Source organism: Odontesthes bonariensis, chromosome 7, assembly GCF_027942865.1.
Source record: "Odontesthes bonariensis isolate fOdoBon6 chromosome 7, fOdoBon6.hap1, whole genome shotgun sequence".
In the NCBI taxonomy this organism is placed as follows: Eukaryota; Metazoa; Chordata; class Actinopteri; order Atheriniformes; family Atherinopsidae; genus Odontesthes; species Odontesthes bonariensis.
The window spans coordinates 1,624,368-1,637,862 of NC_134512.1; the positions used below are offsets into that span (position 1 = coordinate 1,624,368).

At 40.7% G+C, this 13,495-nt stretch overlaps 1 protein-coding gene across 1 annotated transcript in view; it reads right to left on the bottom strand.

Annotated features, from left to right (window-relative positions):
- Window positions 1–11,952, bottom strand: part of itga11b (integrin, alpha 11b) — a 259,808-nt gene extending 247,856 nt beyond the window's left edge. Inside the window, exon 1 of the mRNA XM_075469220.1 lies at window positions 11,819–11,952. Coding sequence (XP_075325335.1) covers window positions 11,819–11,867 — 49 coding nt within the window. The 5' untranslated portion in view covers window positions 11,868–11,952. The remainder of the gene's footprint in view (window positions 1–11,818) is intronic.
- Between the last annotated feature and the right edge of the window lie 1,543 nt (window positions 11,953–13,495).

Genomic DNA, 13,495 nt, shown 5'->3' on the forward strand with positions numbered 1-13,495 from the left:
TGATATGGGATGTTACACAGCTTCATGTCAGAAGAGGCGAACTGTCCCTTTAAGATGTTGCGTTTTCACTGTAACTTTATACTATTTTCTCTTTGTACTACTGTTGGACTTTTCCAGTCGTTGACTGGCGTTGAATTTTGATTGACAGTAGGGATGGGAATTGAGAACCGGCTCCCAGTGTCACATGCATGGGGTTTTCCCATGTTTTTAGTTTCATGTTTTATCATGTTTAAGGTTGTTTCATGTCTTGGTTTTTGAGTTCATGTTTAGTTTTAGTTTTTCCCTCACTTCTCATGTTCAGGTCATTAGTTTCACTCACGTCACCTGCATTCACTGTCCCCAGCTGCACTCATTTGTCAATCACTCCCAGCTCAGTATTTAGTTTCCAGGCTCCCCTTTCGTTTTGGGATTTCTTTCCCCGATTTCGCCATTCCCTTCTTGCCACGCCACGCCAAGCCACGCCACGCCAAGCCACGCCAAGCCACGCCACATCAAAGCGAAGTTCTTTTTATGTCATGTCAAGTCATTTGCTTGTTCTTGTCACAGTCATCTTCAGGTTTTTTTGTTTCCACAGTTTAAGTGACGTCCTGCCAACCCCACCCTGACACCCAGTAGTTCGACTCTGTGGAATCGTTAATCCGCCTGCCTAACGATCCCGTTTACGGGTTCTGCTAACGTCTGAACCATTTGCGTGATGACGTCATGTGCACGCTTCGTGTTTTGGCTCAGAATGTTTCCAACATGGCGTGAATATGAATGTGAATATTAACAAGGTATTGATTTTCGCTACACTCTGTGAAGTCTGTTGGCAAATAAACTCCAACAAATGGTCAGTAAAGTGTTCCTTTTCGGCTCGGTCAGCCTGTCCCAGCAATAGCACACACTACAGGATGTCATATTTCACTCTTTTATGTAAAATATTATTTTATCTCAACCTATTTTGACTGTATTTTTGTAATTCTCAATTGTTCCAATCTCATAATTTGGTCTTTTTGGACATTTTGAATTATTTCTAGTTATCCTCTTTATTAAAATGTCACATATGACTTACCTTGTATGGTCACATTAAATTTCCTCATATCACACTAGCTTTTATCTAATCACATAAAATTTCTCTCCTCCACTTTTACTTCAACTAAACATTTTAATTTAGGGATCATACCAAATCTATCCGATTTTTAGTATTGCAGAAAAGCCATTAAAACTCCCAAGAGATGTAATGAGCGAGATTTAATAAAACCTTAAAGATTGTTGCCTTAAGGTATGTGCCCCCGACACTAATTTCCTTTATTACTGTGATTCTTTGACTATACTAGTATGCAAGCCTCTTTTTTGGTCATAATTTGAAGAACATCTTCTGAGTTATATGATTCAAATCTTCCAGCTGTACAAATAAGAAATGTGCTGAGAAAACTTGGCGAGTTGTATGGAATTGTATGCTAGCACAGGCTGCAATGATCAATTTTACTGCTGCTGACAAAAATAAAAGACAATGGAAAAGAGAGAACTTTTAAAAGTCCTTAAAGTGTGTTTGTCTTCTCACTACTGAGAGGAGTCTTCTCATGTATGAACGGAACCAAATATAATTTATTAGAGATGTTGGCAAAAGATAGGAATTGTCAGACTGGGGATAAGGTCTAGAGCCTGATTTGGATGATCCCTTCGTGTTTTCACATAGCTGAACTGTGGTGTCACATTCACTGGGTGAGTTTTCCATATGTGCCTTAGCTGCTCTCATAATTGAAAACAGATTAATAACTGATAGCCAATGGAGCAACAGAGAGAATGTTGTTCTTATAAAACAATCAAAACCAGCTGTTCTGATTAAGTTGCCACGTTTTAAATAAGATGCAGAACTAGGAAGTAACTCTTATCAGGTCAAAGATGGAAGTGATTAAATGAAAAGAGCTCATCGGACAGTAGCCTGTTAAATATTGTCCACGTCACCTCACCCAGAAGGCAGGCAGATGAATATTGGTTCAGAATCACTGACTATAATCAGATTGCCCTTCAGTTTCCCGACAGTTGTGTTATCTGTTGCTGTTTCATAAAAACACAACTAAGGAAGAGATCCTTGAACATTTATGATTGAGATGGTATTCAACCAGATGTAGTATTCCCATTTCACAACATCTTTTAAAGTTGCCTTATGAGGATATTCTGGAAAGGCACTGCACTAATGGCAGCATGCTGAAGCAGCTCTGGACATTTTGTGTCTTTCTTGGTTTCTTCTTTAGGTTTTTGTCATGAGTGTTTTTCCATGAAAACACAAATTTTTAAAACATTTTTGTATTCTGGTTTGGATGCTGCGCTACTAGACTGATTTCTGCTGGTAATTTGGACATTTCTTCAGTCAATCTGTTATGATGCATAACCATGGCAATGGTAAAGTTATTTGCATGTGAAAGCAGCTGATTGAGTTTTCAAAGGCCAAGTAATGTCTGGAATAAGACCCCAAATCCAAATGACTTGAAGAAGAGATGTCAAGGATGAAGAGCAGGAACAACACAGGCAAAAAAGAGGGACACATTTGAACCATTTCACCCCTCGATCATTATGGGAAATGTGAAATCCCTGCCAGATAAAACGGATGAGCTCGGAGCCCTGATGAGGACACAGGAGGAATTTGTTTTCTTTTCACTTTTGTTTGAAGATATCACAACAACTTTGTATTATATGAATATATACATATAGTTTTGTATAACAAGATATAAATTGAAAGCGTGTGTGCAAGAATTAAAGCAAAGCAAAGTACTTCTATATTTTGAAAGATTAGATTCCTTCCTGTATGTCTTGTACTGTACTGTATTGTACTGTATGTCTTATAATGGCAAAGCCCAGTCCCCAACATTTAACACACCTGCATAAAACACCTGGAAGGAGCATCTCTCTTGAAGTGTGTCAATGTGGGCTGATGTGAAGTAAAAAGTCACTTTATATTTTGGGGCTTTTTGCTCTGTTCAGCGTTATTAGGGGCAGCCATGGCTCGCAGTACGTGTATGTCCTCTGGTAGACAGGAGATCTATCCACAATCAAAATGGTTAACTCACTAACTTTTTTGACTAATTCAACTGGTTTAATGCAATAGTTTAATACATGCCAAAAGTTGTATTTGTGATCCAGAATATCTAGTTAAACTAGAATGCTGGTTTTGACATCAATATACCTATTGGTATAATATATATGTCCATCCATCCATTTTCTATACCTGCTTAATCCAATTTTGAGACGTGGGGGGGCTGGTGCATATCCCAGCTGTCATTGGGCAAGAGGCGGGGTACACCCTGGACAGGTTGTCAGTCCATCACAGGGCCACACAGAAACAAATGAGACAAGCACTCACTCCGAGGGACAATTTAGAGACAACAATTTCTCACGCCAAGCCACTAAAACAAGTTTGCTCCCACATTTTACAACATAATCAGATGTAAAAAAGGAATATATATCTATATCTATAGATATAGATATATATGTATATTATGGAATGCCGTTCAGGAAATTAATCTTTGAATATATGGTACTTATGGGTGAGCAGGGCCTTGACACTGCTCAAACCACATATAGTTTTCCACACAGAAGATGGGTTCGGGGCCACATACACACAGAATAATATCAAGAAATATTTATACATGTAGTCCTTGCACACACGTAGAGGCGTGACACTAATAGTTTTAAAAAATGTGCTCATTTGCAGAGTTAAAATCAGTGAGTTATGAAGGTCTAACTCTCTCGGAAAGAGGTTCTGTTCCGAGCAAAATGATGGAATACTCCTGATAGAAAAGGTTTTTTGCTAACGCATTAGAATTGTTTATTATATTTATTATTTCCACATGCCTGTGCAATGAAGACTTGCTTGCTGCTGATAAACGCAAAGAAGAACAGCTTACACATAGACGCTTACATAATGATGACAAAAAATCTCCTCTCTGGTTGTGCTGCACCTTAAAGTGGCCGCAGACTTGCAGTTTGGGGCCCTGCTAGGTTGGCTGCTGCTAACAGGGGTGACACAATACAGAATATGACACTCCGACCTCATTTTAAGGTTGACATGATGAAATCATGCCAAGAGGGGGAATGTTATAAATTGGCTTTATTCTTATTCTTATTCATATTCTGTAGTTCTCTAGATAATCTATTTTCCTTGTTCGTATGTTACACTCTGCTCATACAACGCGAATGTATGTCCAACACTATAAGATGACGTAGCGGGATAAAATAACTGGGTCAGATAAAGCGTCTCTTGGGACAGATAGGTCTGGTGCAGTAGATGCACGCCTGAAACAACACTCACACACACACATCGCTTATCACATCCAAAGAACATGACGAAGACGGTGGATGGCCTGCTCACAGCATGAGTAAATATTCAATGATGCGTCGTCAAATGTAGGTACAACCTCTGAGATATGGGTGAACATAAATATGAAATGTTTCCGGATCTCGGGACTTGGTCGGACGGATTTCATGCGAGAACTCTGTCTCTCCAAGTCCAGCGCTGATACTTGACCTGTGACCTCTAATAAATACTTTGTTTAACTTAAGACTGCTCCAACTGGTTCTTGGGCTTCCAATATAAAGAATCGGATTTAACAGAATGAAACTTTAAATATATGGAATGAAACTTGACTGACGTCAGACTTCACGGCAGTGCCTGCGGCCATCGTGTATAACGTGTGGCTACTGCAGCAAAAAGCGAATGACAATGAGTCAGTCCGCTCGGAATCTCATAGGAGGAATAATAAAGAATGAGGATATCATGAACACAGTGGCGAATGCGTGTACGAGCTAAAATCCTCCCGATACCGTTCTTCTGACGAAGAAGTTGGCTCCCTTTTTAATCGTGGCAGACCTACTTCAACAGGCCAGGCAGCTGTTTATCAGGCCAACCTCAGCGTGCCTTCAACCTCACCTCCACACAGCCATTTGATGAATGCCAGATTATAAAACATGCATTTCAAAACTGGAGTCTTACTGTCAATAACAATGCGGGACAACGTCTCAATTTGTGGGACGTGCGAAAAGCAATGAAAATGCACTCTTCTAGTACTGTTTAATCAAACTTTTATAATCATGTCAATTACACTACTCAGGTAAGTTAATCCATGTAAAGATACTGACTTAAAATTGTTCTTCTCCCTTTACCTGTTCTTCATTGCTAATATAAAACAATCTTCATCTTTTATTACAGTGGGAAGACCTGGCCTCTGGAGTGGGTAGCAAATATTTCAAACAGAAAGTACAGGGAATGTCGGCGCAGGTCGGTGACGTAGAGATCGTGGCGTCCATAGAAACCACCTTAACAACGGTAGAAAACATTTTATTCTCACGTTTTTTTAAGGAGATACTTAAATCTTTGGCGATATTAATAAAATGAAAGATCGTCTACATTCCCCGAACGAAGATTATGAAAATATTAATAGTTCTCGCTAGAAATTCCATCGAAATGCAGATGCTTTCTTAAAATGTTCACAGAAAATAGGCCGACAGTCGGCCATTTCTTTTTTTCGCTGAGGGAAACTTGATAGTCACTTGACCTGGTTGCAAGGCAATGTAAATTAATAGGCCAAATAAAACATAGTATTGCCACAATTTTGGGGGCCATATTGTGAAAATAGTACGTTTTCCCTTGTGGACCAACGTAGCTATTACACAATTTGCTGTGAGACTGGGTTGGTTAAATTCAGAATAAAATTTCAGATTCTTCTCCTCACATATAAAGCTCTTAATGACCGAGCTTCATCATATCTTAAAGATCTCATTAGAAGATATTTTCCTAACAGAGCACTTTGCTCTTAGACCGCACACTTGAGGTTCCCAGAGTATCTAAAAGTAGAATGGGAGGCAGAGCCTTCAGTTATCAGGCCCCTCTCTGTGGAACCAGCTGCCAGTTTGGGAGGCAGAGCCTTCAGTTATCAGGCCCCTCTCTGTGGAACCAGCTGCCAGTAAAGGTCCGGGAAGCAGATATTCTCACTTTGCTCTCTTTTACCCCCTTTTATTTGGCATTGTGGTTGTAATTAACATGTGTTTTGCTGTCTCAGCAGGTATCCTTGGAATAGTGTCACAGTGTTTGTTGTCCCCTCTTTTCTGTCCTCTCAAACCCCAGCTGGTGGAGGCGGATGGCCACCCTTCCTGAGTCTGGTTCTGCCAGAGGTTTCTTCCTGTTCAAAGGGAGTCGTTTCTTATGCATATGCATATAGATCACTCAGAGTGTATGAGTGATTAAGCCTTGTGAATTTGGCACCACTCAGATTAAATATGTATGATTTATAATGGTTTTTGTAGTCATGGCATAATGTGTAAATTCACCAAAGTCTTATCAACTTGTTATCTAAGTTTTGAGCAGATTTGAAATAGCTCTGGTGAATATTAGCAGAGTAATAAGTTCAAGAGAAACTTGTGTTGCCAGTGGGTGGCGCTGTGGTAGTGTAAAAAAAACCCAGAATGTATAAATCTGTTCAGGACCTACTTATGATGATATGTGTGATGTTTGGTACAGATTGAATTTAAAATGTGGCGGATATTTCAACATACTTTTTCATGCCGAAACAAAGTTTTGAGGAGCCACCATTTACCATTGACAGAAACCATTGAGAAAAACAATGACTTTTGATCATTTTCATTAACACGTGTTTAAAGAGTACATGGAGAAATTTCTAGGCTTCTATAAGTTCATCTAAAGGATGAACTTTAGATGCCAAAATGGCTTCTTTAAATCAAAACAGCTGACTACTTGTTAGGCTAGGGACAAAGCTCCAAGCGGATCTTTTCTTTGTCTTGATGTGTTCTACAAGGTCGCTAAGTTTCATGAAATACCAGGAGCTGCAGTTACGGGGCTACCAAAAAAGGTGGCACTTTGAAGTCATTCTCCCCAAAAACTTACGAGACCGCCAAAATATGCAATTTTACACATTCTCGTTAATTTAGCCTTATAATGATGGGATTACGTATTTCACTGGGATGTGGCTGAGGAGCATATTCCAGACTTATATGCATCTCTCCCTGCCTTAAAGATAGCATAAGCAAAGAGAGACAACAGGAGCAACAAAGCAACGGTAAAGGTAATGCAGTGCTTGCTAACCCTTTATAGAGCAAGCAAACATGCCATGGTAATAGAATAAAGTCATGTGACTTTCAGACTACTTGACAATAGGTGATGTCACAGGCTCAGGAATGAGCCAGAAAAGTTTAAAAAGTAAAAAAAAGAAAAGTCTTCTAATTGCACCAAATTACACTCAAGAGTTGAAACTTTAAGTTTCCAAGTAATTCAGTGATTGCCCTTTAAAGTGTTTACAAAAGATGGCGTAATCCTAGACATGTCACTGTGAAGGAGAGGATCTGTAACCGGGACATTGAACTGCTAGCTGTGAGTTTACGTCCAAATATACGAAGAGAGTTCATATCTTCTCCACGTCTGTGGTGGAGAGCGCAATCTGCTCTGCAGCCATGTGTTGCAGCAGCTGCATTAGAGCCAGTGACTCAAAGTTAACTCAGTTAACAAACTGAAAGAAGACTCTCTCTGTGCCAGGCCTGGTCCAGTCAGGGGAAGCTGCTTCTTCAGCGGGTGGGGGCTTAGAACTTTCAGTTTGTCCTGATGAGGACACAGCAGGAATATCATGAAGACAATAACAAAAATATTCCTTCAATATGAGATGGTCGTGTAAAGTTAAAAGAAGATTTTATTTGTACATGACTGAATTACATGTAACCCATAGTATTTTAAACATCAAAATGTAACCAATAATAACCTGAATTAGTGATTGTCTATTGGGTATTGAGGGGAAAAGAGAGAAGGCTCTACCTCTCTGTAGGTCTTTAAATTTTTGTATTTTTTTGTTGTTTGGTTTCCCTTCTCCAATTTGCTATGAAGAGCATGTTAGAATCTGAATAATGTTGCGATTATGCTTGCTGCATTTTTTGTTTTTACGTTTTTGTAACATTTACAAGAGTATTCTCTTTGATTTTAATGGGTTGTACAGATACCTCCACAGGTGCCTATCACTCACGGGGAGGAAATTCGAGGTCGGGTGCAGTGTGAGCTGGGCAGCAGGAAAAGGCAGGGAGTGCCCTGGGAGTGGTGATTCCCGGCATTGCAAACTGGCTCTATGGACATGGAATGTCACCTCACTGGTGGGGAAACCGCCTGAGCTGATGTGTGAGGTGGAGCGGTACTAACTAGATATAGTTGGGCTCACCTCGACACAGCGTTGGCTCTGGAACCACACTCCTGGAGAAGGGCTGGACTCTCATCTGACAGAGCAGCTGACAGGTACTGAGTAGCTAAAAGAGCTGCAGCACTGTAATCTGGGAGCTGCTCCGGTTCATTGAAGTGAAGAGGGAGCTGAGCCGGAAGGCAAAGCTTTCAATTTACTGGTCCATCGAGGGAACTCGGAGTAGAACTGCTGCTCCTTCACATCGAAAGGAGTCATTGAGGTGCATCTGGTTAGGATGCCTCCTGGACTCCTCACATTGGAGTTTTTCGGGCACGTCCTCCCGGGAGGAGGCCCCGGGGCAGACCCAGGACTCGCCGGAGGGATTATATGTCCCTTGTGGCCAGGGAACATTTCAGGATCTCCCAGTAGGAGCTGGAGAGTGTCGCTGGGGAGAGGGATCTCTGGGTTTCTCTCCCGAACCTGTTGCCTCCGCGACCAGATAAGTAGATGAAAATGGATGGATGTACAGATGCCTCTAGAGCCAGACCATCTCACACACTCTTCTCTGCAGCATAAAAAGATTCCATGATCTGTGTGGATTTCTCTCTTCTGTTGTAATAGTGAGAAGCAACGAGAGGGATCACAAGGCAAGGCAAGTTTATTTGTATAGCACACTTCTACAACAAGGCGATTCAAAGTGCTTTACAGATACATTAAAATAGTAGAAATAAAAAGCATGATTTAATTTTAAACAAATAAGAACAATAGATGAAATCAGGAGTTAAAATGTGATTAAGTTTTGAAACTCAAGCTTCAGATTTGGAGCTTTATTCAAACGCAGCTGAAATAGATGCGTCTTCAACCTGGACTTAAACACACTGAGTGTTTCAGCTGATCTGAGGCTTTCGGGGAGTTTGTTCCAGACATGTGGAGCATAGAAGCTGAACGCAGCTTCTCCATGTCTGGTTCTGACTCTGGGAACTGATAGAAGACCGGATCCAGATGATCTGAGGGGTCTGGAAGGTTCATACTGGGTCAGGAGGTCACTGATGTGTTTTGGTCCTAGACCATTCAGAGCTTTATAGACCAGCATCAGAACTTTAAAGTCTATCTTCTGATGACAGGCAGCCGGTGCAAAGACCTCAGAGCTGGACTGATGTGGTCCACTTTTTTGGTCTTAGTGAGGACTCGAGCAGCAGAGTTCTGAATGAGCTGCAGTTGTCTAACTGACTTTTTAGGTAGACCTGTAAAGATGCTGTTACAGTAATCAAACCTACTGAAGATGAATGCATGGACTAGTTTTTCCAGGTCCTGCTGACACATCAGATCCTTTAACCTTGATATATTCTTAAGGTGATAATAGGCTGACTTTGTTACTGCCTTAATGTGTTTTTACAAATTTAGGTCTGAGTCCATCACTACACCCAGATTTCTGGCCTGGTTGGTAGTTTCTAGGTGTATAGGTTGAAGCTCTGTGGTGACCTGTAATCATTTCTCTTTGGCTCCAAAGACAATTACCTCAGTTTTGTTTTTGTTTAGCTGGAGAAAGTTGTGGCACATCCAGTCATTAATCTCCTCAATGCATTTACCAAGAGCCTGTACAGGGCCTCGGTCTCCTGGTGACATTGTAATATATATCTGCGTGTCATCTGCATAGCTATGGTAGTTTATTTTGATGTTTTTTTATAATCTGTGCCAGTGGGAGCATGTAGCTGTTAAACAGAAGAGGTCCCAGGATGGAACCTTGGGGAACTCCACACGTGACTCTTGTCTGCTCAGATGTAAAGTTACCTATTAACACAAAGTACTTCCTGTTCTCTAAGTATGTTTTGAACCAGTTTGGTACAGTTCCGGAAAGACCCGCCCAGTTCTCCAGTCGTTTCAGTAATATATTGTGGTCAACTGTATCAAATGCAGCACTGAGATCCAGTAAAACTAAGACTGACATTTTTCCACCGTCTGTATTCAGACATATGTCATTAAACACTTTGGTCAGAGCAGTCTCAGTGCTGTCTAAAGCCTGACTGGAAGGTGTCATAGCAGTTATTTTGTTTTAAAAAGTAATTAAGCTGTTGAAAAACCGGTTTTTCAATGATCTTACTTAAAAATGGGAGATTTGAGATAGACCTGTAGTTGTACATTTGTGTCTTGTCAAGATTGTCCTTTTTCAGCAGAGGTTTGATTACAGCTGTTTTCAATGGCTCTGGAAACACACCCGACATTAAAGACAAGTTCACCATCAGTAACAGGTCTGACTCCAAAATCTGTGAGACCCTTTTGAAAAAAGCTGTTGGCAGGATGTCTAACCAGCAAGAGGAGGAGTTCAGCTGACGTAAGATGTCCTCCAGGTCTTTGCTGTTAAAGACAAGCTAGTTGAATACATAGAGTGGAGGAAAGAATGGATGATATTGATGCAGGGGACCAGTAGGGTAGTATATCAGACATCCAAATTTGAGTGAAGCTTTCTGACTTTCTCCCTATCCATCTGACAGGCGACAGAAGTTAATCATCTCGGTGGTGTAGTGGGTTAAGCAGCCGCCCCATGTACAGAGGCTACAATCCTCGCTGCAGCTGGCCCCGATTCGACTCCCGCACCGAGCGGCCCTGTGCTGCGTGTCTTTCCCCTCTCTCTGCCCCCTGCTTCCTGTCTCTCTCAAACTGTCCTAACATTAAAGGCATAAAAAGCACCCAAAAAAAATACTTTGAAAAAAAAAAAAGAAGTTAATCATCTCACAAAGTCATCCAAACATACCTTCAATCAACTATGTCACATGACAGGTTGTATACGCTTGCTATTCTCTCCATTGAGCATGAAGTCAGGAAGTCACAGGACATGGAATAAGTGATTACAAGATTTGCTGAGGCTTGCAGGGTCAAATTTTAAATATGGCCAACTAAACTGCCTTTTAGGCATGCACAATATGACCTCACTGGATATGACATACTACTGCAACTTTTGAGAATTCATGAGAATCCATGTTCCTTTACGGCTCCTTTTACTTTTCAAAATGACAGAAACAGCCAAAGATTCCAAGTTAAAGGGAACATGGAGGCAGAGAGAAAGGAGACAGGAGTAAAAGGACAAAATAGAAACGGATGAAGATAAATACTGTAGAAGACAGAAGAAAACAATTAACTTCTCAATAAAATGTGACTTTAAGTTTTTTTGAAAAAAAATTTTTTTTTTCACAGTTGGACATCCTTGCTGAGCAAAGACTTATAAAGAAAAAAAGGTACAAGTAGGTCTTCAATGAATAGCAGTTGGTCTTAGAGTACTATTACTGGAGTACTATTACTATTACTGTCAAGAAGCTAGCCATTCTTCTTTCATCACTGTTAGTTCTGCGAGTCTTTTGTGTATAAGAGCCCTAAGAGAGAGATTAGTAATACATAACTTGATCAATGGATATCTAAAGTTTAAAAATCAAAAGCTTTAGCTACATTTCTGTTCCTCTCTCCATCTTTTTGGTTATTACAGAAGATCTGAACTACTGTGGTGAATGTGCCCCTCATAATTTATTACAAAGTTGCTTTTGAAATAGTAGGTCTCATCTTTAAATTTTGAACCCTTAAATCTGTTTCTAGCTACCAGCCTGCCATCAGCATCTGTCTGACATGGGCACAGTGTTCCCGACTGGTCCTGCATTATTTGTTGCTGTCTCACTTACCTGGCAAGAAGGTGCAAGTCCACAGCACAAGAAGATATTGAAAATCCATGAAAGCGTTAAAAATAAGACATTAAATAGGGAGCAAGGTCAGTGTGTTGCTGGAGGACTGGTTTTAACTCTGCCTCTCTGATGTGTGATTGAGAGAAAGGGAGAGAGTGGGAGAGGAGGGGTATTAAATGCACCTCCTCTTGTCTCATGTGTCTACTCACACAGATCCCTGCTTTTTAAATAGCCTTCAACATTACCTTCCCTCTTCAAAATAGGAGCTTCAATGTCAGACTTGCAGCAAAAACAGGAAATTCCTTACTTTGTGACTGTAATTCCACTCAGTGTACTGAAGACCAGATGTGAACATCTGTCTAGTGTTCACTTAAAGGAGGTATTTCAGAAGGACTGAAATAATGCCAATACGGTCAATCAATGCATCATAAAACATACAGTGCACTACAGTGCAAGTAATAAATACTATAATGCAGATACACTGATGAATTTACGAGTTGATACACAAAATCTTTCTGAAAGCTCACATTGAGTTTTGCTTTAATTGATTTTTCTATATAAGGAGTTTTGTTAATATTTGATCTCATCGGTGTGAAGCAGTTAAACACCCTTTTCGTTAGACAAGGAATAACTGAGACCTAAGGAATAGCTAAAGTATCACAGCATCTAAAGGTGAACTTTCAGAGAAAAATAGCTGGAGTACATCTGGGGCTCCCTATTTATTGTCTGGACATCAAATATGGGGCCCAAGATGAGGCCTCTCTTCAGGCTTAAACTGCACCCCTGTGAGGACAGAAACACATCTTCAGAGGCATTTTGATATTGGAACCAAAGGGTACACAGAGCAAATGGTGAGGCAAAGGGAAGGAAAGACTCCATAATTCTTAAACCTTACACGACAGAAATGCCCAGGCAGTGACTACTACATCCTCAAAAGGGTCGAAGGGAAAAGGACGAAACAGTGATCTGCTGCCATGGTTACCCTGAACCTCACTCATGCCTATGCATGCCACAAATCAGTGGCAAATGGTTGTCTGCTGCAGCAGGTGTTTCTCCCCCACAGCTGATTGAAGCTTGTGTGTGTTGACTGAGAAGATGATTTCTGAGACCATCTTGTAGCCTGGTGACCGTATTGGTGGTGAGGAGGAGCCAGCAGCACTGTTTTCTCCTAAGGACTTTCAACTAAGCCAAACTACATAGTTTCAGGTCAGAGTTGCTGTAGCTGGTGAGAGCAGGATGCTCTTTATGTGACCGAAAGGAAATCTATCAGGTATTTGTCTGATAATATTGTTTTGGCTCTATTCCCATATGTGAAGTTTTAACAAAAACAATCTCAAAACACTTAAGACAGTTTTGGATCCTGAAACACGTGCACATGGAAAAACACGAGTGAAGCACATCAGTTCATCACAGAGATTTGGGAGCTCTATTCATTATCAGTAGAGAGTCCCTAACTGAAGTGGAAACATGATTTGTCTATGCCTGTTCCTTGGAGCTGCTTCTATCCTCTTTTCTCTCTCGGGACAAAAAAGGATCCCAATATTTGTGTGCACTTAAATTTCAAGACAGTAATAATTCATAAACAACGCTACACAGCCTCTGAAGCTTGGATGACAGAAAGCAAGCATTGCTCATACAGTGTTCTTGCTACAAAAGAGCTATTAATAAACCCATTCA